The sequence below is a fragment of the Micropterus dolomieu genome, linkage group LG03 (genome assembly GCF_021292245.1).
Source record: "Micropterus dolomieu isolate WLL.071019.BEF.003 ecotype Adirondacks linkage group LG03, ASM2129224v1, whole genome shotgun sequence".
NCBI lineage: Eukaryota > Metazoa > Chordata > Actinopteri > Centrarchiformes > Centrarchidae > Micropterus > Micropterus dolomieu.
Genome location: NC_060152.1, coordinates 7,173,101 through 7,197,873, shown reverse-complemented (window position 1 = coordinate 7,197,873; position 24,773 = coordinate 7,173,101). Strand labels below are relative to the sequence as shown.

The following is a 24,773-nucleotide window of genomic DNA, read 5'->3' as shown; positions in this document are numbered from 1 at the left end:
TCGATTGTTTGAAACCCACATAAAAACACATTGAGCAAGAAATCCTGTGTATGTCCAGTTCCTAGCCCAGCATTCACGCTGATTAATGTTTTGGTCTCTCATTAGGTCCTGCAGGCGAATAAATTAATTATGAAAAATCAAGAACGGAGCAACGTTTAGTTATGCAAGAGTCTGCTTTTTGGGGTGAAATTAAATCAAACAGAGTTGGATATACTATAAGTTCTATTAGCTTGTTCAATAAACTATTGTCTTGTTTGCCAAAGGCTACTATTAAAATGTAAGTTTTTTATTCTCTCTTAACTTATTGTCCACAAACCGCAATTCCTTTAGTCCTTTTACCTAGCCCTCTGGATGACACTAGTGTGAGGCAGCATGGGAGACACTTTTCTGGCTCTTTCTCATGGGAAAACGAGAGCGAATTCGGCGCCTATTTGCTCTTTTATTGTCTGTTAGAATTAGTGCATCATTTAAAAAAGTGTGTGGAGGACTGTCGGCTTTCAGGTTCCCACAACCCACCACGCACACATACACATACACACACACACACACACACACACACACACACACACCCCACCACACACACACACACACACACTGGTCCCTCAAAAGCATGTAACTCATCTCACTGATAGTTAAAGTGCATGTAAATGTGTATCACCTCTTTCTAAATGATGGCGTAGGCGCGTGTGTTTTGTAATCAATTCGTTCATTGTTATGCGTTTTCCGGCTGCACTGTTTGTATAGGTGTGAAGTGGTCGCGTGCTGTTGGAGGTGCTGCACGTGTCTGTCTCTAAGTGGTTAGTGAATTTCAGAGTTTACAGGGGGAAATAACAAAGAGAGACGGTTTGTCCCCGCAGTCAATGAGTAGAATGCATCTAAGATAGTAACCATTTGCTGAAAAATGGTAATGAATCTCTAAAATGAACAGCAAAAGGTCATCACAAGATAACCAGAGCGCCTAAAATGTTATTTTCCCTTTAATATATGCACTAATAATGCCTGGAAAGAACTTACTGACAAAACGACAGTGGTGGAAAGTAACTAATTTACTCAAGAACTGTATTATGTAACACTTGAGGTACTAGAACTTTACTTGAATATCCATTTTATGTAATTTTGTTGTGCTTTTCACTCCATTACACTTATTTTACAAATCAGTCACCAATTACTTTATAGATTTAGATTTTTTGCATAGCAAAAATAAATACATGACAAGTTTATAAAACCAGTTTTTCTTACTCCTTTGGCATGTGACCCCCCAAAAACAATGTGGCCCTCTGCCAGGCTGTTAGCAGTTCCACAAAAAAGTGATTCCCCCTCTAAATTTCTCAGATGGTTTCATTTATTAACTTAACTGTTTGAGGCCCAACAAAGTCAGATCAACTACTGAAAAAAAATAAAGATGAGAGAAAAGTAATAAAAATACTATACATTTTTGTAGCAGAACTTGTTCTTTCCTCTCCCATGGATGGTTGATTAATCATCTAACCACCCTCAAATTTATTCCCGAGTACTTAAGTATATTATTTTGAATACAGAACATTTACTTTTAATGGAGTATTTTAAGTTGTTGTAATAATTATTTTACTTAAAAAAGGATCTGAATACTTGGTTACATGACGCTAATGTTATAATGCTGCGGGGGAGGAAATTGTCACATGTTCTTCAAACAAAATTAAAATAAATATAAATAAATGGCCTTTAGTTGATGCACATTTGCCTTCTGACATAAGGACATGCAGACAAATGCTGGAGAAGTGTGACAGTGGGAGAACGTTCCCCAGATCTTTCTCATCATCATGGGAAGGTGGAGCAGGCGGCTTCATCCTCACTTTATTACCTGTTAAAACCGATACTTTATTTATAAAGTGTGCTTGGAGAAGAGGTGGCTCTCAGGTTCCCACAGTCACAATGGAACTCGGAATTAGTGTTACAAGGTGTGACAAGAGAGTCAAAAATGTTTTGTTTGAGTATTAAAACGACACACATTCTTTGGAAAAGCCGCGCGTAAAGGACAGACTTTACGCGAGCCGCGAGTGTCCCTTGAGAACTAGGCAAGGCAAGTTTATTTGTATAGCACATATCAACAGCAAGGCAATTCAAAGTGCTTTACATAAAAGCAACGAAGGGAAATTGAAAAAGTAAAACACATTATAAAAACAGGGCAAAATAGGACAGTAAAAGTTACAGTGCAGTGTACAATCAGGGCACTGAAAATCTAAAAACAAAGAAAATGAAAACCGGACGTCACAGTGCAGCGAAAGGTAGCAATCTATGGCTTTAATTTAATTTAATTAAAAGCAGTGGTAAAAAGAAAAGTCTTCAGTCTTAATTTAAAAGAACTGAGAGTTTCAGCAGACCTGCAGTTATCTGGGAGTTTGTTCCAGATATATGGAGCATAATAACTGAACGCTGCTTCTCCTTGTTTACTTTTGACAGAAAGCAGACCTGCCCCAGACGACCTGAGAGGTCTGGATGGTTCATAACGAAGCAGAAGATGTGGCTCCTTAGATTCAGATAATCCTTGATACTATATATATATTCTTCAGGTGATAGTAGGCTGACTTTGTAATTGTCTTAATGTGGCTCCTTAGATTCAGGTCTGAGTCCATACACCAAGATTTCTGGTTTCGTCTGTGGTTTTTTAACATTACCGATTGATTCTACAGTATAATTTGACAAATTTTAATGTACAACTTGAAAATATATAGTAAAAGAGAAATCTGGGTAGATTGTCCAGCAACTGATGACACAACGTGTTGATTTGGTTTTGTTTACTGAGTGTGGGAGACTGTCCACGAGGACAAACCTTCAGTAATTTTGGCAAATGTGGCAGTATCCCCCTCAACTCTCTCTCGTGGGAAAACTGGACTGGGATCTCTATTCACACTCTATTACCTGTTAGAATCGATACATCATTAAAAAGAGTGTCTGGGGGATGAGTGGCTTTCAAGTTCCCACGCGCTGGTTCTCAGACGCCATCATGAAATGTGCCGCCATTTGGTTTTAATGTCACAGGTATTTGCCATTTTTATGCGCCACACATGGATGCTATTTTCAGCAGACTTTGCAGGTTGTTTGTAGATTTAGAAACATATTTTGAATAGACTAAAATAAATTCTACTTCGAACTGTACTTTTTGACTTGGTTTTGTTTTACCTGCAGACCCGAATAGACAACACTTGAGAGAGCTGCGCATAAAAGAGTGGCTTTTACGCACGCCTTAATCGTTTCCCTTGTTGCAGATTTTATAGTATTTATGCAGGACCTCAATTATCAGTAAGTCACGGAATGAGTACTTATTCAAAATGTTTTCTATTTCAGTTGATTTTCTGGGCTCCGCACTGCTTCATTATGGTGTGGGCCTGAGGACAGTTCTCGTTTTGCCGTCCATAATAATGGCGTGAGAAGTCACCCACAGTCATTTGTCTGGGCTTCACGCTGGTTTGGCGGATGTTTGTTGCTTTTCCTCACGTATGTAAATAAGCGTCACACGAGCTGGCGGCACCTTTCACAGGCGCGTGCAGCTCACACTTGGCTGAGCAGCTGCACGTGCCCACAGATCTGTGAAGGTTCTATAAGCGCTTCGTTCAATCTGCATTTATCTTCAGATACTCAAAATGTGTTAAAATAGACAATTAAGAAAAAGCTGAAGTAGAAAATGAATATATTTACATATATTTGTTTGTTTTAACAATATCCTACACTTTTCCACTGACTTGACCATCTCTTAACTTTTAAACTGGTGAAAAAAAGAGTCACAACAAAGTAGGCGTTCACTTGTAATGCTGACTATTTTTTCGGACATTAAGGACTTGGTAAAAGTAGTTTAGTAGTTTCAACATGGAGTAAAAACTGGAGTAAAGGAATTTTATGATCGGAGGTGGTGGGAGGGGACTAAATTTACTCCCACATATGGCATAAAAGCCCTCACAGAAGACTGTGTGGTCACATTCAGCTTTGATCGAAAGACCAACAGAGCTGCTGTTACATCTGGATTTTTCTTGGAATACAATCATGAAATTTCTTCAGGATTTAGAGGACGCAAAGGCCAAAAGAAAGGTAAGCTACTTGTATAATTTATGCTTTCATGGAATATTACAGCTTTGTGGCTCATCATCTTTTTGGGTTGCCTCTCCTGAGATGCACACAACTCTGTATGACAAAAGCAGGCATTTTTAAATGTCACCTCTCAGTCTCATTTCATTCATTTAGTTGATTATCTCGTTTCTGTCTCGTAGAGTCTCAAACCTCTCGTTGAGAGACGTCGGAGAGAGAGAATGAACCGCAGTCTGGAAAGTCTGAAGACTCTGCTACAGCCACAGGTAAAGGCCACATAGCTCTGGTGATCAGTTGTTCATTCTATAAGATAAAGGCCTTTTAGTAGGGGGTTCTGAGAAACTGTTTATTAACTCTCCGTTTCTGTCTTAGGAAGCGAATCAGCGCAGAGTGGAGAAAGCTGAGATACTCGAGCACACAGTCCTCTTCCTAAAGAACACTGCCAAAGTAGACAACACCAGAGATGGGGGTGGAGGAGGCCAGAAATACTCCTTCCAAGACGGCATCTCCACCTGCCTGCAGAAAGCAGCTCACTTCCTGGGACCTGAAGGGAAAGGCCTGTGGCTTGGATCAGCACTGGATGCATCTTTTGCCGCTCGCCTTTCCTATTCAGACTCAGACTCTGCAGGCGTTCAGACGAGGACCGAAGCTGATTCCTCCTCCAGCTCTCTGCTTCTCAGGAAGTCCTCCAGGTCCATTCTTCGGATGCTGATACACAGGTCCGGGAACAGACTTTGCACGCCTGCCCATACTGTGGTCAGCTGTGTTCCGAACTGCGGAGAATCACTTTGCTCTCCTACAACTTCCCAACAGCCCCACAAAGTGGCGAGTCGAGCGAGCAAACAGAGCCAGCCGGTCAACCAGTCACTGTGGAGGCCCTGGCCCTGATCACCAGTTCAAAAACTTTTAATGACTCTAACATGCGGAATAATATTCATAAACGTATGTGTTATTCTTTTGACTTTCTATGACATTTTCAGTGCAATGAATTGAACACGATCATCCAGCTTTCTGTAAATTCTGAAAAATGCGCAGATATTGTAAATGTAGTATGATCACAAAGTGCTGCTACAGCCTTCCCATGTCCTGTTAATTGTGTCATTTATGAAGTATTTTTGCACCTTAACTTATTTTATTTGTAAATAAACACAAGGAAAAATCACTAAACAATGCCTATGTGTCTGATTGTTGGCACGTGTCTCGAGTGTAAATAAGTGTCAAAAGTGTGGACTTGTGTTTCTACACAGCCGGAAATGAAAGGCACCATGCGTGACGGTTTCACACAATTTTACGCAATGAAACAAACCTCGAAAAACTCTACACAGGTGGGAAAACATTCAGGAAAATAAAATACGGACTTACATTTATAGGTAATTTGCCCTTTATTGTTACAAATATTATCAATTCTCAGATTTATAGGATAAATATACCTTCATGTAATTATTCATAGTTGAAGCTGGGCGTGAGAAGTGACATTCCCGAGCGCAATGTCATCTCTTTATTGACCCAACGAAGGTTAAAATCAAGGGCAACTGGACTTGGTTGAAGATACTGGAAGACGTTTCGTCCCTCATCCAAAGGACTTCTTCAGTTGACATGAAGTGACAAAAAGTTTTGGCCGTTTAAATAGAGATTTAATTAAGAATAATAATCACTTTTATGATCAAAGTCACCATTTAGTGCGTAAAGTAGTGTTTTTGGCGTGCGTAAAACAGCTGCATGCTGCCGGTTATTTGATTGCATCCGTTTAAAGAGTTGTTCACACCACGGAACAGTTCTTAAAGTCTGTTTGCATCTCAATCGCTTGCAAATGCGCGTGGGAACGTGGGAAGTGTCCCCTCTATGTGCCACCCTCTTCAATGATGTATCCGTTTTAACATGTAATAAAGCTGTAAATGCGACGCCATTTCCCTTTTCCCACGAGAAAGAGTGGCATAGCCTCTGACATAGCCTACTTTTGGCCTATATGAACAAACTTGGTGTGTGCAGTTTAAAGGAAAAATATTAAGTTTTTTAGCCGAGCTAGAAAATGCATAAATGCTATAAACCGATTGGTTAGGTTACTTTTTATTTAACTCAAACAGTTTTGGAAGTTCAACGGTGGAAATAATGCTGGTATTCCTGATTTTTCTCTTTCAACCAACTTTGTTGCTAGAAACTGTGGGTTGTTAATGTAGAACATTTGATACAAAGGGCTAAATGCGCAACATTCAGCAAACCTTTTGATCCCCACTGGTGCATGGAGGCGTGTTTCCGGCATGTGCCAGCTCTGCATACATATATAACTCAATCAATTCGTCTGAATTACAGCTCAATATAAGCTGGCGCTGAATATATTTTTAGTTCTTGTTTGCCTCTTGTCTTGTGTCTAAAGTCATAACATAGTCATGACTTTCCAAAATGCGACTAAATCAGCTTGCTCAATTAAGCTTTTATTTAAATTCTAGGGGAGATCTATAAAGTTTCCACAGATAAAAAATATAGCAGGCTAAATTTTGTAGCTCATGTGTACAAAATCTGAAATACAAGACAAGAAGAATGTGCAAACAGACAACATGTGTAATGGTCCCTGGAAAAAAGGGCATGGTTATTTTAAAGTTTAACCTAAGGTGATTTTTAAAAATCAGGCTTTGTTGAACTAACACTGAATCAGCCTACTCTGACACTATAAGGTATGCAAATAATTCAATGTTAACTATGATGGCAAGATATATTGTGATTGGACATCCCCACAAAAATTCCCTATTATCAAAATTCTTAAAATCTTTACACACCACAGACACAGCACATTTCCTAATATACATAGCCAATTATAACTTTCATGTGTATTAGCAACTATCTCATTAGATATGAGATAGTTGAAATGTATGGTGACATGCAATTCCCCCTTGTTTTGTTTAAGCTGTGATGTCTGACAATTGTACATTGATTCTGTTAATACAGTTAATAAAGAGGAAAAAAGGAAGGACTTTATAAGATGTATGACTATATAAAGAAATTATTGGCTACTGCTTCATAATAGAACACTCATGCTGACTTTGATGGAAGTGAATTTGAAAATAAAATTTAAAATCCACATTATATGCAAAAAAAAGCCACTTTATTGCAGGCAGCAGGATTCTGATCTTTGTGCAGCCATGCACACCTTTAAAAATTCTTCTTGGTTGTTTCTGCAATAATCAGAATACAACCTTTACAATATCAAGAGTGTCATGTATCACGTGTCACGTGGCAACAAGATTCACAAGATGAAGTAGTTTCAGGGTCACTGCAATATTCCCCACATTTTACTGGCATTCATCTCACAAATATTGTAATATTACTTATTTGACAGTGCCTTTTAAGAGAAAATTTACAAGGAACAATACCTCCCTAGTATAAAATATAATAATAGTAATAATTTAGGCAAGGCTGGGTGAAAACTCGGAGGTGCTTTGGGAAGGAAAATCTACAAGTGCTGCTATGTATTCATTTGACAAAAATCTAACAAATAGGTAAGCTAACAAGCAAATCCTCAGGTGACACCCAACATATGCATACTGGATAATAATTAAGCTCCTGAAATGATCCAGATTTGGGCCTCTATGTAAGCCTTCTGGTTTGCATTGGGCTTAACAACAAAATACACCATGTCAACCTAAAACTCAGTGCCTCTCTGTCAATGTAGCTTAATTGTAAGTCTTTTTACATCTTCTTTCTCTACAAGGCTGTTTGCGTGGAGTCAGTAGTGTTGTTTGACCTCTCACCTCTGGATTTCTGCTCTGAATTTGCTGAACTCACCGCTGCTAGTTCCGCTCTACTAGGATTGTCAGCATTTATAACTGGCTGGCGATCTGATTGGGTGGCAGCATCTGTGGGAGGTGAAACAACCACTCTTTCTATGGGGTCATTGGCTGTTCTGTCTGTCACAATAATATAGTTGGGCTCTGGCTGGTGGGCACTGGAGCGCCGCTGCAATGCTTGCTGGGTGCAGGAAAAGGAACGCTGCCGAGGGGCAGGCTGGGGTGACAGGAAGTGAGGTGTTGCAGCTCTCGGAACTTCCTGATGCCTGTCACGATCCTCGTCTTCTGAGGTCACCTCCTGTAAGGTGCTGATTGGCCGAGGGGAGCGGCCCATGATTCTTGGAGGGACCAGCGCTGTTGCTGATTGGTTGAGCTGTGGCCGCCAGTTCTGAGGGGAGGGGTACTGGACTCGGCTCATCGACCAATCACTGGCAAGACAAGAAAGTCATCACAATATTAGACCGCAACACAGAAACAGAGAGGTTTGCAAAGCTTTTCTGTCCCAAAAAATACAAATTTACTGGTATCTTCTAGATGCGATGAGAAGAAAAAAGTTAGTTGTGTGAAAGCCAACACTTGCATGCACCACCATAAAGCGTTGTGATATATTACCAGTCACAATTTTTAAGTTTCTGCAAGCTGTTGTATATTATGTTTATTATTTTTATTATTTTATGTTTTGTGGTTTCACTATTAATTTCACAGTGTGAAATTTTTATATTTTTAAATGAATTTTAACCATGAGAAAACTGTTTTACTGCAAAGCATAAATATTAATAGTTTACCATGATGAGTTCTTACAAGGAATTTGCAACCAGCAAGTCACTTTTATACTCCTGTTCTTTACACTGTAGTCACTACTTTTGTTGTAGCACCCAATAGTGACCCCATTTATTTTGTACACAAGTGTAAAATGCTTGATCCCAAAAGCAAATGAAAAGTTCATCAAATTGGATAAGATGTGCAAAAAAACCCTGTGTGGTCCATCTGAGCAAATTCACCATCTCATGGTGCACTCTGCTCACAGTGGGAATTGTATCACAATTTACTAAAGCTCAAGGTGGTGACATCAGATTGCTTTTTTTGTTTTACCAACACTCTAAAATCCATAGATATTCAAGCTATTATCATATGCAACTAAGGAATCCTCACAATTATCACGACATTATCAAAAGTTGCAAATTACTTTTCTGTTGATGGACTAATTGATTAATCAGCTTATCATTTCAGTTCTAATTGTAAATTTCTCACTCATCTGGTGGAACATTCAGATTTAATAGGCAAATAAAGAAGCATTTTTCATGTCGGCGCATGCATTTTATTACTGAAACCTTACTTTTGTTGAGGCGGGGTCATATCTCGATGCCCTATGATCCCAGAGAAGGAGGCACTTCTTCCGGGCATGGCTTGTGAGCCGACCCATGGCGAGTACATCAGAGAACGCTCCTCCCACATCATGTCATTGGCCGAGTCGACGGGAACAGGCCCTCTCTGAATTTGGTGAGCCAATAGGAGTTCCAGGACCTGGTGATGCATGCTCTCTCTGGCCACGTCCACTGGACGACGTCCTCTACGATCATGAAGGTCAAGGTTGGCACCATGAAGGAGGAGGAGTCTGCACGTATCATAGCAACCATGGAGGGCGGAGAGGAAGAGTGCTGTCTCACCCTACCGGAGAGATTATCATAAATATAACATGCTTCTGTCATATCTAGAGGAAAGTGCCATGATCTGCCAAATACACCCTACAATTCAGAGTAGTAGACCATTACAAAACAAGACACCAGACAGGTCAACACTGTCAATCCATTCATAAGACTTCCTTAAATGAAACATGCATAGTCAGCTTGCACAACTTTAAACATGAACAAGTCAGAACTCTTGACCCTGTTTAATTACTACTGATAAAAAAAATGTCAGAACTTACCTTGTTGTCTTGCAAGTCCACAGCGGCCCCATAGCGAATGAGGGTTCTTGTTAGGGAGAGGTGGTTTACTGAGCATGCCCAGTGCAGGGCTGATCTCCCTGAGAGAAACAGTGTGAGTGGAGGGGAGGTAAGGGGGAAGAAGGGAGGGAGTAAGTCAGCCAATGAACAACCATTACACAACAGAGTCGAGCCCAGGTGGTGAAGAGAAGGAGAGTGGAGGGTTGGGATAAGGAGATGAATTGTTTCAGCTGAAGTGATAAAGAGATGACAGCGACTGGACAGAAAGAGAGAATAAAAAAAGAGACATAGAGGAGGACAGAGAGACAGCAAAAGCAAGGAGAAAGATGAGCAACAAAGTTAATGTCCATCAACCCTAGTTTGAGCACTAGAGCACATTAACTTTGTTCTGAGTCAGAGGAGGACAAAAGGGGAGCTGGAGAAGTAGGAGGAAGAGATGGGAGCCATGGAGAGATGAGCACAGGACGGGAGAGGAGGGACACAAAAGGAGGATGTGAGAGAAACGGGGTAAGTTACAACAGTTACTCAGCCCCTCAGTGTACAGGTGCCAGAAAGTAATGGCATGCTCAATAGCTCTACACGTTATTTTTTTCCAAGGTGAGCTTTAACCCATTCGTGCATTGGATCCAAACATGGCAAGTAAGTTAAAGACTAGTGGCGTGCATTTAGGGACCGCAATGTCAGACCCAAAGTGTATTTTTACATTTCAAGTGTATTTTCTTATGTTTTACATATGTAACTACAGTGATTGTGTGTTGGGCTCTGAGCGCTGCCACACAAAAACGTATGGCCTATACTCAATATTGTGCCTGAATGCACCATGTGTGGACACAGGTAGAGGACTGAAGCTGCTGCTGATTGGCTAACGCGCTGCACAGGCCGTGTAGGCCATTGTAAGTCTTATTACAAAAATAACATAAAGATTTGTCATTTTGAGTTAAAAAGCATTTACAAAATCAGGCATTTTAACCAATTCATGCAGCAAGGGGTTAAAGCTGAATTACCCAGTCTCTGCTTCTGACCTTAGTGATGCCATAACATTAGCAGGAAAGCGGTCGGATCTTACAGTGAATAGTGAATTACATAGGCATTGATGAAATTGCATTTGCACACAATTCTTCATTACTGTTTTGACCGGATTGTCTTATGAGATGGATGAGGTTTATTTCATTGTGAACTGTAATTTAAATAAAATTTGCTACAGTTCCTAGCATTCATACTGCTCTTACTTCAGGAAAGTTGAAACAGGCACCACGAATGAGAAAAAAACATTGAGCTAAACATGTCAAAGATAAATGGGAATCAGAGTTCAACATAAACATTTCAGATGATGATTGGCAAAATGTAGACAATACATCAAACATCTACCAATTCACAGATATGGAGGGAAATCTGTTGGAAAGATTTGACTTGGTTTTTTTATTATTATTTTTTATCACATCCAAGGTCAAGAGCAAACATGTAAACTTCAATGAACCATGCTGGAGTACTGGATGCAGCTCACTCACATATGTGGAAATGCCACAAAATATTAGGTTATGTTTTAGAAAATGGTATACAACAAGATACTAGGATATGATATCCCGATAAGATGGTCGGGGCTACGACCTCAATTTCCAATATTCAATATTCCTCACTTCTGTGAAAACCAGATCTGGTTAAAATATTGTTAAGACTGTAACAGATTGCAAGAAGCACAGATGGAAGAAAAGTAAAAGAGCAGCAACAAAGCCTACAGAAACAACAACTGATTTAGTTTATGAAAACAAAATACTTTTTGCTTGAAATATTGTTGTTTTTAGGTTTGTCTGTCTGTTTACATGTTCATCTGTTGGTTATCTATGTTTTACCCTAACCCTAATGTTAAAATGATCAATAAAATCTAACCAGCCACCAAGAGTTACATGCAAATACTATTTGACTGAGGTTTCAGGTTGAGTCAGACTTTCAGTAACCAAACTGATATTTTTAACTGTGCATGATTACCATTACCACCATGCATTACCAGTATGATCGGTGTTGTTGACAGGCACGCCTGCTCGCAGCAGCTCCAAGACCACTCTGTCCAGCCCGCTGCGCACTGCTCGGATCAGAACCACAGACCCATCCGGGCCACACCACTCTGCCGACTGCGAACACAACCAAGCCACGGTGAATATATAATACAGACACACACACAATACATATTTCACATATACCTACATATTATATATAGTGTGGTCTTTACTTACAGTATGTCTAAACAAAAAGAAACAAACCAACAAACAAAACATTACAATCAAGCACTAAACAAATATAAATGTTTTTCTAAAACTGAAAGAAAAAATCATGTAAGAGAAAAAAATAAGTTAAACATGAAACCAAAGAGACTTATAGGAAAAGAAATTTGGACAGCAAGCAAGGACACAACTCAAATAAATAAATCTGAATAAGAGCGAGATGAGCCACAGCATTATCTCAGTAAAGACAAGGGAAGGAGAATACAGCCCCAGTGGTTATAGTCCTAAATAACACTGCATGGATAAAATATAACACTGTCAAATATAAATGCCTGACCTGCTGCGGGGGACTGAGCAGAGGAGGAGGCATGGCATTTCTATCCCATCCTCTAGGTGGAGCTGAGGGAGAACAAGAATTCTTTATGATGGATCTCCAACTGACAAATGTAAGGATTTTTATATACAAATCATGGTACAAATACTACATATGGAAGGATATGTATAGTTCACATGTAACTTTATACTGCACAGTATGTCAGTATGAGTTCCGGGATTTACTTACAGTGTAAGTATATAAATACATTCCTAGATGCGTGACGCCCCTGTGTGGCATGAGTATGTTTGTCAGTACTGCAATGGTGATGTGGTTTTCTGTTTGAGGAGCTGATTGCAGTGGTCCCTCCCCGATCAGGAACGCCTGGTCCCAGTGCTCCACAGGAGATAAAAGCTCCACCTCCAAGATCATGTCTCTCTCTCATCCTCCGTGCCAGCAGCTACATCTTTTGGTTTTCATTGCATGTTTGTTTTATTTGAACACCACAACACTCTACACTACAATCACCCAGCCACACTTGCACTACTGATGTTGGCGACTAACCCATCCCATAATTTAAGCATTATTTTGGTTATCTTATGTTACAATAAACCTTGTTAATTGAATTGCTGTGTCTTTTTGTCATGGCCTTCGAGCCTGGTCATGACAGATGTATAACAGTTCTGGGAGCCAGGAATGACTGAGTAAGTGGGTAAATGAATGAATGTTAAACTTGCCTTGCACAGGTCTGCGGGGCTGTGAGGTTCCAGCCCGGTAGTGTTTCTGCTCCTGGCTCCTGTGGTCACAGATGGTAGCGTCCTCTTGCCGCCTGGAGCATCTAGCATTGATGTCTTCCATTGAACTCTGGGTAAAGTCTGTATCACTTCCTATATCCTGGTCCCTTTTGAGAGGTCTGAAAACCAAAAGTTTCATGATGTGCGTCCTTACCCACTTGAGGTACACGATTTCTGACAATGCCTCTGCTCTCACAAAATTTCCAATAGCCTACATGTTCGTTAGGGCTGTAACTATCAATTATATACAGTCCCCTCCAAAAGTATCAAAACATCTGTCAGTCACATGGTCCAATAGTTTTGCTCACTTGAAAAATGGGTGGGTTCAAACAAAAGGTGATATGGAAAGGTTAGTTCAACGGTTCAATTGTTGTGAATACTATGCGAACATACAAATTAAAGTGTTAATAAATAATTACAGGATATAGGTAATATCCAACTGATTGACAGGAAAAAGTGACATTCAGCCTTTTCCAATAACTCTACAGAATGAACGCTATATTACATAATTCCTCCAGCAGACAAAACTCCCCATGTCTTTCAAGGCAGCTCCTCTCACCGCATATGAATGGCATCCTCCCCCAGCGGTTCCCTCCTTCTCTTTTTCTCGGCTTCCTTTGCTTTCTTCTTTTTCCTCAAGCTGATCTTCTCTTTCTCTCTGCTGGATCTGACCCTCTGCTCTTGGTGGGCTGCGTGCGGTGTCAAGGCCTTGGATTTGGGGTCATTGTCTGTGACTGTGGACCGGTGTCTCACCCTGTTACCCCCTTCCCTCTTCGCCCGCTGCTGCCTCACCCTCCTCACCACCAAGAACACCACTAGGGCCAGCAGCAGTGGCAGGCCAATCGCTATGGCAATAACGGCCCATAGCCACGCAGGGGTAGGCTCTTTGAGGGGAAGAATAGAAATGTATTTTACTACTATGAGGTGGAACTATTTAGTTTTGGATTACATGATATGGAAAAAAATATATCAAGACACTTATTGCAGCAATACTTAAATATCCATTTGTGTTAAATGAAGTGCTAAATTTAATCTGATAAAAAGTTCCTCACAGTGCGTCAAATGGTTATATTGTATTTTAGTTAGCATAAATCCTAAACTTTCCAAAAACATACTATTTATGTTGTAAGTCTGCAACAGATATCAGTGGGATTAAACTTCTTTTACTCGTTTTAATTATACATGAGAATATGACTTGACTTTGTCATGATATTAAAGCAGCAACAGATTTTGTTTGGCCACATGGGAGCAGTGGAAAAATCTATCAACACATTGTTGAGATATTATTGCCTTATAAAATTGTCTTGGTAAATGTGTTAGCAAACAGTTGCTCATTTACACAATCGCAGCCAGCACAGAGCAACATTAGCATTAATTTGTAGTCGTGTTTCTGGCCATCTGGTGAATGTAAATCCAATATTCACTTTCCTTTTTGCTTTGGTATCCACCAACTCCTGAGGGAAATATCAAGCTGTAAATGTTCACTAGCTAGCTAGTTGCTAACTGTATCGGTCTGTAGTTTGGTACTGGTCAGGTAGTGCACAGTGGCCTTACTAGGCCTTTTCATTAAAAAAAATGCAACACTATGAGAGCGGTGAGAGTGAACCAAAACAAAAAAGTTGGGGGCTGTGAAACCAAAACAATGAGCTGAAAGACACTGAAATGCTCAGTTGAGGGGAACTGCAGAGTCAGGTGATCATTTTCTGTGGGATCTTCACTATGAGCGACCCATTTTACATTACATTTCATTATTTGACCCATTGTTAATATATAAATACTGAGTTGTGCAGCTTTAGCATAGCATTATCAGAGTCTAAATCACTCGCCACAGTTTACTGACTGATTCATCTTCCAGTTTCCAAGGACAGCTAATTGTCAGTGGGTGATTCGCTGACTAATTTCTCATTGTGAAAAGTTTCTTCAGTAACGATACATAAACTGAAAACACTAGGGATAAGATAGGAACTATTTGATATGATGAAACCCAGTTTTATTGTCTCTGGCTTAAGTAATCTTTCAAGTTCAATGTGCTGAAATCTACTTTAGGTACTAATTCAAGAACAATTGTATTGATGTAACATTAGTAAAGGGTTATAAAGTTCTCCCCCAAGTATCTTTAATCTGAATAAATAAATGTAATTAAATTTTACCCCTAAACTTCTGGTTCAGTGAGCCTAACACAGCACCACTGCCCATAACCACGGTGGGGTCCGCATGGCGCACTTAGCTGGACTTCTGACCTGGCAGTATTACAAATGTCAAATTAAATAAATAAATGTAATTTCAATTTATAATCATTATTAATAGCTTGGCCAGATATCCTTCTTTGTATTTTGGGTTTGTGCTGAGCTCTCCCTCTAACAGACTAAATGTTTTAACAACCAAAACTCAAACCTGCAGCAGTGACCATCAACACATTGAAAACGGAAAGGTGGTTTATACTGTTTTGTTTGGAACCAGTTCAAAGCTGGTTGTGTGTATGTGTGTGTGTGCGTGCGCGCGTGCGTGTGAGACAGAGAGAGAGAGAGAGAGAGAGAGAGAGAGAGAGAGACAGGACATGTGAGCCTACCTTTGACTTCCTTTATCCCGGTTTCCTCCTCTCTGCTTCCTATTTCCTCTCGGACACCTCTAATACTGATGACAGTGTGCAGCTCCGGGAGGGTGGGGAACGAGCCAGGCTTGAGCAACATTAAAGCACGCAGGAAACTGGCTGCCTCGGTGGCATAGGGGAAACATGTAGAAGGCAGATGGGAACATGGCCTGTTGTCGACTTGGAGGAAAAAGAGGGAGCTAGGAAAGAGAGAGAGAAGGAAACCTTAAGAAAGAGCATGTACGTCATTATTTCGAAGGCCTGTTCCTACATGTTGGTTTGCCAGGATAAGATTACTGATTACAATCTGGAACCTTCTCAGTCATTTGCAAAATGTTGCACCCTCAATCAACTGTACGCAAATGTACCTCTGAGATAACTTGCTGCAAAAATAAATAAACATGTATATTATCAATGTCCCCGCTAGTGAGAGGTTCTCTATTTGGCCAACTTTTATTTTGACATAAATAATTTAGCTGTTAATCAACATGTAGTTACACTCAGTTGGCTGGCCATCTAAATCCACATGTCATTGGTATATTTATATCCATAAAGGCATTCTCGGCAAATATTTCTTAATAGTTAATTTTGAAATGATTATCTCAGATCACAAGTCCTGTTCAACATATGCTGTCTCCATTGTCTCATTTCTTAGTCTAACTCTAGCCATATTTTATTATTATTATCTGTATTTAGTAATAGGTTTATCTGTTGCCTTTATTTGTTTTGTAATATTTGGTCTGCAACTTTTATAGTGCTGTCTTGGCCAGGTCTGCCTTGCAAAAGAGGTTTACAACCTCTATGGGACTTAACTGGTTAAATAAAGGTTAAATAAAACTGTACTCACTATTTTAGACATTTCACTACCTACCCATTTGAGTCAGATGGTGATGCCTGAGTCAGCAGGTTGGCAAGCTGCACAGGGTCAAAGTCAAACAAGTTCCTGTTAGTAGGGAAGGGGGCAGAGCCTCTCAGTTTGAGTGGCGACTGGAGGAGGACGCTGAGTGCCCAGAGCAGGGAGCTGTTGGAGAAGGTGCCACGTTGTGGGACGCCGGCGTGAAGGACCAGGGTGCCTTTGGCCCACAGGGGGCTCTGGTGTGTGAAGCAGTCGCTGCCGTCCCATCCACAGGGGGCATTGTCGCAGCCTTGCTCGCAGTGGGAGTTGGCGTAGTGATCGCGGCAGTACTGGATGTGGCCAGGACTGAGAGCCGTGATGGGGAGGGATGAAGTGATGTAAAGAAGGAGAAAAAATAATCTCAACTCAAGGTCTACTTACAAGCTTTTCTTTTGGTCAGGGCTTCCGACAAAGACCATGAGATGTGGTATTTGTATGTCAAACTACTTTAGTCAAGAATGAGTTTTTAGCACCTTGGACTGTGAGAAATGGCATTTAATTCATTTGTAAACTCTGTATGTTAATGAATGACAATAAACAAACTTGAACACATTTGTTGCCTGTTATTTGGGTTCTGTCTTGCATTAAAAAAGCGATTTATGTGAAAAAAGTTTTCCAATATTAATTAAAATATGGAAAAAGAATATAATACATGGAAAAACACATAAACCAGCATACCACAAATCAAATGGACAACCGTAACTGGCACGAATAAGCCAATGAATGCATTATATATTTCTAAATTTATTTATGTTGACTGTATGTTTGTCTACGTGTAGCACCTTATCACCACAGCAAATTCCTCGTAAGTGTAAAACACTACTTGGCAATAAAGCTCCTTCTGATTCTGATTCTTCTGATGAAATGGTCTAATTCACAACATTCACTCTAAAGCTAGAAACGTTTTTTTGCTATGGTTCTATGACAATGAAAAAGTGTTTTACTTGCAGTGGCTCCTGTCCTTCAGGCAATCGAAGCCGTCTCTGAGACACTCGGGCTCCGTACACGCTTTGTCACATGACCCGTCTGCAAACTTGTCCTTACACTTTCTGTTGACTGGACACTGGCCCCACGGATCACCAGGAACAGCTGTGGAGACAAACAAAATTAGCAATAGTACACGATGTTGCGCATAAATTGTACATTTGTAATATTTGTTGTGGTTAAAATGTAATAAAGGTGAATTTGTAGAGGGATTTAGATTGTCTACTTTTTGTATAATGAAAGTTTTGCCCATAAATGAATCATACAAGTGTCTTGCTCATTTAAACTGCAAATATGTCAAAAAAAAACAACATCACTTGCACATCACGTTTGCGCACTTAATACATTGAAACGTATTCATTCAAAATGTGTATTATTTCATTAGGTCTTGCAGTTTCACACGATGCTTGAACCTAACATTACACAGCCACAGCAATTAAAGTGACCATGCAAACTGTTTTCACTACGTGTTTTATCGCAGGACCAAGTCACCCATATATTCAAACTGCTCATTGTTTCAGAGCATTAGCAACTATTCATAACAATGCAGGTCAAGTCATGGAAGGTGGGTCCTGATATGGACTGTTAAAGGAAACAGGAAATGGGCCCGACATAAACAGGAAGTTTCCAGGAGAAGCGAATAGCAACAGGAAATGGAGTGGGCCGGGCCTTGATAGAGGTCGAAGGTCGTCGCTGTGGAAATGAGGAATGTGATGGAGTTGGACAATGGGCTTGGCAGGTGTGTGCGCCACCATAAATTCATAGCAGAAAAAAAAAGCACGAACAATAGAGCTGAAATAAGAGATGTTGTTTCACTTCATCAGCAGAGAGAGCCTTCCTGGTACAGTCCTTATTATTTCTATAAATGTAAATGTGAAGAATATAAATATTAAAACAGAGAAAATTAAGATAAATTAAACCTACACAAAATATATTTTTCACTTTCTTAACATTATCAAATGCTAAATCCATAACTACAATGGCAAAAAACAACAACCAAAACAAAACAGTGTCTATTCCAAAACATTTCAAAATAACGTACTTAAAGTTCTAAAGTTCTTTATCAGGATCTTACAAATATATGGATTCAGTTTGGACAAGTTATGACATGTCCAAACTTGTCCAAATATTGTAAACCAAAAGGGCTTATGCTTCAGAAAAATTCAAAATAGTAATAATTATTTTAATGCAGTTCAGAGAGTAGACGCCGCTGTATTTAAACTGACTCATCACATTCAACATTATTTTCAACAGCCACAGGATGCAGTTTAACTACACTTTTAAGAAGTGATGTGTTTCGTGTCTGTATAAAAGAAAGTTAAGAATAGGTGGCTAACTCACCTTGACATGTCCAGCTCAGCCCCAGCAGGACAAATGTCCTCAGAGCCAACATCTTCAGGCTGCTCAGGTCACCAGCTGCGGGCTTCTCTGCTCAGAAGAATCAGCAGTCTCGTCCAGCTGTTTGGTAAACCTGCCTCTGATCTGCAGACGCTCAGCTCTGACTCACAGCCTTTTACACTGTAGTAAATCTGTAACTCTGTGGCGTCGCTTTAGTCCTGCGGTTCACAGTGAACAGTTAACTGTGACTGAAGTTGCCCAAATCCATCACCGCCGCCGCCACCAACACCTTCCAATACCACCACCCACTTTGCTCGCTTGCTCTTTTTTTTCAGAGGCCCTGCGGATATCTTGACAACTTCCTGCCACTGTGTGGAGAAGAATAGGAGGGTGACGACCGTATGCGCGTGCGTGTGTATGTGTGTGTACGTATTTGTAGCTCTTACTGTGTCTCAGCTTGAAATAATACTCCACAGTATGGGTTAGGTGAGCTGTTGGAAGATCCGTTATTTCACTGTGTAAAAAGCTACAGGGTGTGAGGGGATGGCGTGGTTTGAATTTGACATTTACAAAGAAGTGTAGAAGCACACACACACACCCACACACACACACACACACGTTTTGTCCAGCTGCTGAGTCCAAAACAAAAACTGACTGTGAGTACTCTGCCTTTAAGAGTACTCTGTAAACTTCTTCTATTTGTTCTCATTTAATTCACAAAAGAAAATAGAACATTTCGGTCTCAAATGGCCGTTTGTCAAGCACAGTGATATAAATAAGAACAAATAACTTTGCAGTTTGCATTGCTGCAAATCCTTGCAAGGTATCTGACTTTGTCCTTTCACATAACACAAATTCCAAACAGTGAACACATGAATATGTTGTAGTTTATTTTTTTTACACATAGTATTAGACATTTGTGTTTTAGTCTTAGTTGTCAACTGATGGTTGACAAATTATCTCAAAAGACCTTACATTTTAAGGAACAAAAAAACCTTCTCCATTACAAAAACAAAACATATATGTTTAAGTAATGCCACTTAAGGAAAACAATTGTTCAGCTGCATACAGACAACTGAATTGCTTCAGATAGCATGAGCCTGGAAGCAGCAAGCACAGTGTATGCTTAACAGGACTGAATGAAACGTGAGACTATAAAGTCCAGCCATTTCGACAAAGTCCTGGAAAACATCTATATCATCACGTTGTAAGTAATGGAGTAATACACAGCTGATGTTAACATAGCAATTAACTCCAATAGAGAACCTTTTTGTCCTTAATCCCTCTCTACTGGTTCCCCGTTTTCTCTGGTTGTGGCCCTGGAGCTCCTCTTTCCATGCAGTATTCATCCCAAAGCTCATTAAACAAATTCCCAGTAGCACCGTAAGAACACCCTTGATCCTTTTTGGGGTCACACAATCCCAAATCCATCTTTTTAAATACAGCGCAGAAAACCTGCCTAGAGAGCGGTGTTGTCTTCTTCTCTAAGCAGTGGTTGTAGTAGTGCCTGTACACCTCGGACATGTTTGAGAAGACTGGCTCCAGATACAGCTTAGAGATGGACGTCCCGCAGAAGTATGAGGGTACTTTGGGTAGCCTCTCGAGGAACTCTCTCAGCACTATATGCTCTGAAGCTTTACGGGACTTCCTCTGCGTTTGCTTCTTGGCGTTTGCTTCTGAATTGTCCTGCTCTGATGGATTTTGTGCCCAGTTAAGCACTGACCACTCTCCAATCCCCAAAGTGGAGAGGAACATCCTTTTGCAAACTTGTTTTCTGTCACCATTGGCTATCAAATGATACCGCATCGAGACCGATCTTCTCGACTGAGTCCATGGGGCTCTGGTTCTTTCCACCGGGTCACAGTCGACTAATCCGGCCACATAGGTCTTCCTCTGAGGCCAGTTCATACACTGCCAGAATCTAGTAAACAGCTCGTTCCTTGTTTCTTCACTGATGTCAGCACAGAAACGGTTGGATGCCCTTTTGCAAGCACTTGACATGCAACCCGGTCCCATTGTCCTCTGAGCTTTAGTTATGGTCGTGCCGTCTTTCTTTCGTTTGCTGACGTACGGTTTGCCCTCCATCCTAAGTTGCTTTTGTCGATTTTGCTTCCATGTTAGTGGCTTGGCAACTTTGGATTTCTTTCTGGCCGGCCCCTCTGGTTCTGGAGGCCTGTTTTTGTCTTTGTCCGTGGAATTAATTTGTTCTGCAAAAAACAGGGAAATGTCATTAACATGTATGAGGTATTACTGTGACACATGTTAGTGTTACAGCTAAAATTATGGCCTTTTGCTAAAAAAAATAATGGCACTAACTAATATTATTATTACATTATATTAGTGCATTAAGCAGGGCTGCAACTAGCAGTTATTTTAATTGTCAATCTATCTACTGGTTATTTTCCAATTAAATGATTATCAATGTAGTCTGTAGGATATCAAAAAATGTTCAAGGTGACATCTTGAAATTATTTGTTTAAGCAGCTATACACCTAAAGGCAATAAATTCACAATGAAATTGAGAAAATCCTAAAATCCTCGCATTTGAGGAGTGAGAACCTTTAAATGTTTGGCATTTTTGCTTGATAAATGATTAGTCAATAATTACTTGTGGTGTCAGATGACTAATGGATAAGTCAACTAATTGTTTCAGCCCTACAACTAAGTTTAGTAAGTAGCTGAAAAATGGTGAAGACTCAAAAAAACAAACAAACAAACAAACAAAAAAAACATAACTTACCCTGGGTAACTTCCACAGTATTACTGACTGCAGAAGAAGCAGGGTTCTGCTGTGGGCACTGAGAGACAGCTCGCCTCTTTTGTAAGTTGTTTTCATTTGATTCATTTTTTCTTGTTGCTCCTTTCTGTGCCCAGTTGAGCACAGACCACTCTCCTATCCCCAGAGTGGACAGGAACATGTTTTTACACACCTGTTTCCTTTTTCCATCCACCATCAAGTGATAACGGAGTGAAATTGATCTTCTCGACTGTGATCCCGCTGCCCGGGATCTTTCCACGGGGTCGCGGTCAACTTGTCCTGCTACATACTGTTTTCTCTGAGTCCAGTTCATGTCGCACCAGAATTCATTAAACACTTTCTGCCTGGCCTCTTCGTTGATTTCACTACAGAGCCGGTTCGATGCCTTTTGGCATGCGTTCGAGGAGCACCTTGGTCCCATTGCTCTTGGCTGTTTTGTCACAATCTTGCCGTCTTTTTTGCGTTTGCTTGTGTATGCTTTACCCTCCATCCTCAGCTGTTTCTGCTTGTTTTGCTTCCACTTTGATGGATCTGTGACTTTGGCTTTTATTCTGCCAGCACCTGTCTTATCCAATTTAGTGTTTCCATTTTTGGCAGCTGTATTAAAGAGTGCTGAAAAAACAAACAAAAGCAAAAATCTGGATTAATTTTTGGAAGTAGTGATCTGAAGTACATTGGCCAAGTTGGAAATAACATTTTAGTTTATTTACTTTAATGATATTTAGATTGATTTTCTGCTTATAGTTTAAAAAAACACTTTGTTGTGTACATGAGATGAACATGAATCTACACATCCCATCCAAAGAAAACTAGACATTGCCAGCGAACTATTATGTCAATATATAATTGCAAGAAAGTGGTATTTGCTGGCCCTGTTTTGAAATTACACTTAATTTAAGTAATTAACATAATGAAAATCAAGCTGGTTTTGAATGGAAACCAGCTTGATTGTACAGGTATATATTCCAGGTACTATAAAAACATATAGTTATATCCCAGTTATTGTGACATTTGTACATGTTTATCATAATGTGTGTAGTTTGTTTTAAGTCAATTCAAAATGGGCATCCATAAGTATCCAGACCCAGATAAATTTGAAAAATACAAAAACATACAGGGAAACATTGTGAAAAGAAACGAGCAAAAAAATCAATAATAGGCTTGAACAGGAATAAAATTCCACATCTGACAATTATAATTAAATGCTACCTGACAATACTGAATCAAATCATAATTTTTTATGTCTGTAGACTACAAAACCCTTTCAAAATGCGGGTGTAATTGTTATATCAAGCGTACACACATCTTCACCACACTGTTACTTACCGGCGCCAGCACTCAGAGGACCTGCGTTCTGTGAAGGAAACTGGGGAATCTGTGGCTCTGCTGTCATTACCGAGTGGGACCTTTTTTTGGACGGTCCATCTTTTTGCATGTCAGATTTCCTGCTTGCATCAGTGATGTGCAGATGGTCTGGATAAAACAGCACAAGTCAAGTCACTTTTATTTATATAGCCCAATATGACACATAGGACAAACACACACACACACACACACACACAAACACACACAATATGTTAATAAATGCAAACTACTGCTGTTATTTTTCTTTTAAAAGCATCACAGTCAGACACTCAGAGACCCTGTCTGAGCTCTTACACACCTGGTGGGATGTGGTGCAGCCCAAAAGTCTCAGTGACTGTGGGTCTGTGAACAGGGGGGTCATTTGTGGGTTTGGGAAGGAGACCAATATCCTCCATTGCTGCAATGGCTAAAACACAAGAAACAGCAAGCTTTTTAAAAACGCAGATTTAGTGATTAGCATTCAGCCTGTTTGACCAGTCAGACCCTTAAACCGCTGTTCATCCATTTTTTAACGGTACACAACAGCGACATGTGTCTAAATCCAGATGTTTTTGTCGCTTACATAGATGTAGTGGGCTCTGCAGGCCTGACAATCATCGACAAGGTACGTCGAAACGGTTGTATTGGTGGTCATTTTAGTTATTTCACTAACTTTATGTGTAGGTAATTCCTAGCAACTCTTCTTCCAGGCTAAACTATCACAACCTCTTTAAAAGGATACGTATAATTTCGGCTTTCGTGTTTGCTTACATAGTGTTATACATTTGAAAACGTCTCGTAGACCCGTCGGTTCCATCCAGATCAGATCACAAGTTTCACCCGCTGCCGGCTGTTTAGTCCGTCATGGCTGTGACAGTCAAACACAACATCTGTCAGCTCAGTTAACTCAGATTTTTTTTTGCTAAATATCTTTAACTGTCGGATCTGAGCAGCTTCCCTCTGGCAGCTGCCATGTCTGAGCATGCGCACTGGCTTTCATGGTAGAAAAAAAAAAAAGAAGCAAGTTCTCTATTTCAGCCACAGAGATACAAAAAAGTCCTGCATTTAAAATTTTGCTCAAGCAGAAGTACAAAAATATTATCAGCAAAATGTAGCTTTGCTCAGTTTCAAAAGTAAAAGTACACATTATGCAGCAGAATGGCTGCTGTTATATTGCTATCAGCAACATATACAGTGGGTACGGAAAGTATTCAGACCCCTTTAAATTTTTCACTCTTTGTTTCATTGCAGCCATTTTCCAAAAATCAAAAAAGTTCATTTTATTTCTCAGTAATGTACACTCAGCACCCCATCTTGACAGAAAAAAACAGAAATGTAGAAATTGTTGCAAATTTATTAAAAAAGAAAAACTGAAATATCACATGGTCATAAGTATTCAGACCCTTTGCTCAGTATTTAGTAGAAGCACCCTTTTGATCTAATACAGCCATGAGTCGTTTTGGGAAAGATGCAACAAGTTTTTCACATCTGGATTTGGGTATCCTCTGCCATTCCTCCTTACAGATCCTCTCCAGTTCTGTCAGGTTGGATGGTAAACGTTGGTGGACAGCCATTTTCAGGTCTCTCCAGAGATGCTCAATTGGGTTTAAGTCAGGGCTCTGGCTGGGCCATTCAAGAACAGCCACGGAGTTTATTGTGAAGCCACTCCTTCGTTATTTTAGCGGTGTGCTTAGGGTCATTGTCTTGTTGGAAGGTAAACCTTCGGCCCAGTCTGAGGTCCAGAGCACTCTG

The 24,773-nt window shown here is 40.1% G+C and overlaps 3 protein-coding genes across 3 annotated transcripts; 1 reads left to right on the top strand and 2 right to left on the bottom strand.

Moving 5' to 3' along the window:
- Positions 1-3,988: 3,988 nt before the first annotated feature.
- Positions 3,989-4,947, top strand: LOC123968022 (transcription factor HES-2-like). The gene is made up of 3 exons (XM_046044489.1): positions 3,989-4,062; positions 4,242-4,325; positions 4,432-4,947. Exons 1-3 carry the CDS (start codon positions 4,018-4,020, stop codon positions 4,945-4,947), a joined length of 645 nt encoding a protein of 214 aa, XP_045900445.1. The 5' UTR covers positions 3,989-4,017.
- Positions 4,948-7,142: 2,195 nt separating this feature from the next.
- Positions 7,143-19,186, bottom strand: notchl (notch receptor, like). Its single transcript, XM_046045876.1, has 11 exons — positions 18,923-19,186; positions 17,542-17,686; positions 16,574-16,903; positions 15,682-15,902; positions 13,672-13,996; positions 13,056-13,231; positions 12,343-12,404; positions 11,792-11,915; positions 9,769-9,866; positions 9,178-9,509; positions 7,143-8,269 (listed from the first exon to the last, which is right to left on the bottom strand). The coding sequence occupies exons 1-11, from the start codon at positions 18,972-18,974 to the stop codon at positions 7,759-7,761; spliced, it is 2,376 nt and encodes a 791-aa protein (XP_045901832.1). The 5' UTR covers positions 18,975-19,186; the 3' UTR covers positions 7,143-7,758.
- Positions 19,187-19,786: 600 nt separating this feature from the next.
- Positions 19,787-23,996, bottom strand: LOC123968407. Its single transcript, XM_046045155.1, has 5 exons — positions 23,793-23,996; positions 23,341-23,448; positions 23,004-23,150; positions 21,660-22,289; positions 19,787-21,126 (listed from the first exon to the last, which is right to left on the bottom strand). The coding sequence occupies exons 1-5, from the start codon at positions 23,836-23,838 to the stop codon at positions 20,207-20,209; spliced, it is 1,851 nt and encodes a 616-aa protein (XP_045901111.1). The 5' UTR covers positions 23,839-23,996; the 3' UTR covers positions 19,787-20,206.
- Positions 23,997-24,773: the final 777 nt, after the last annotated feature.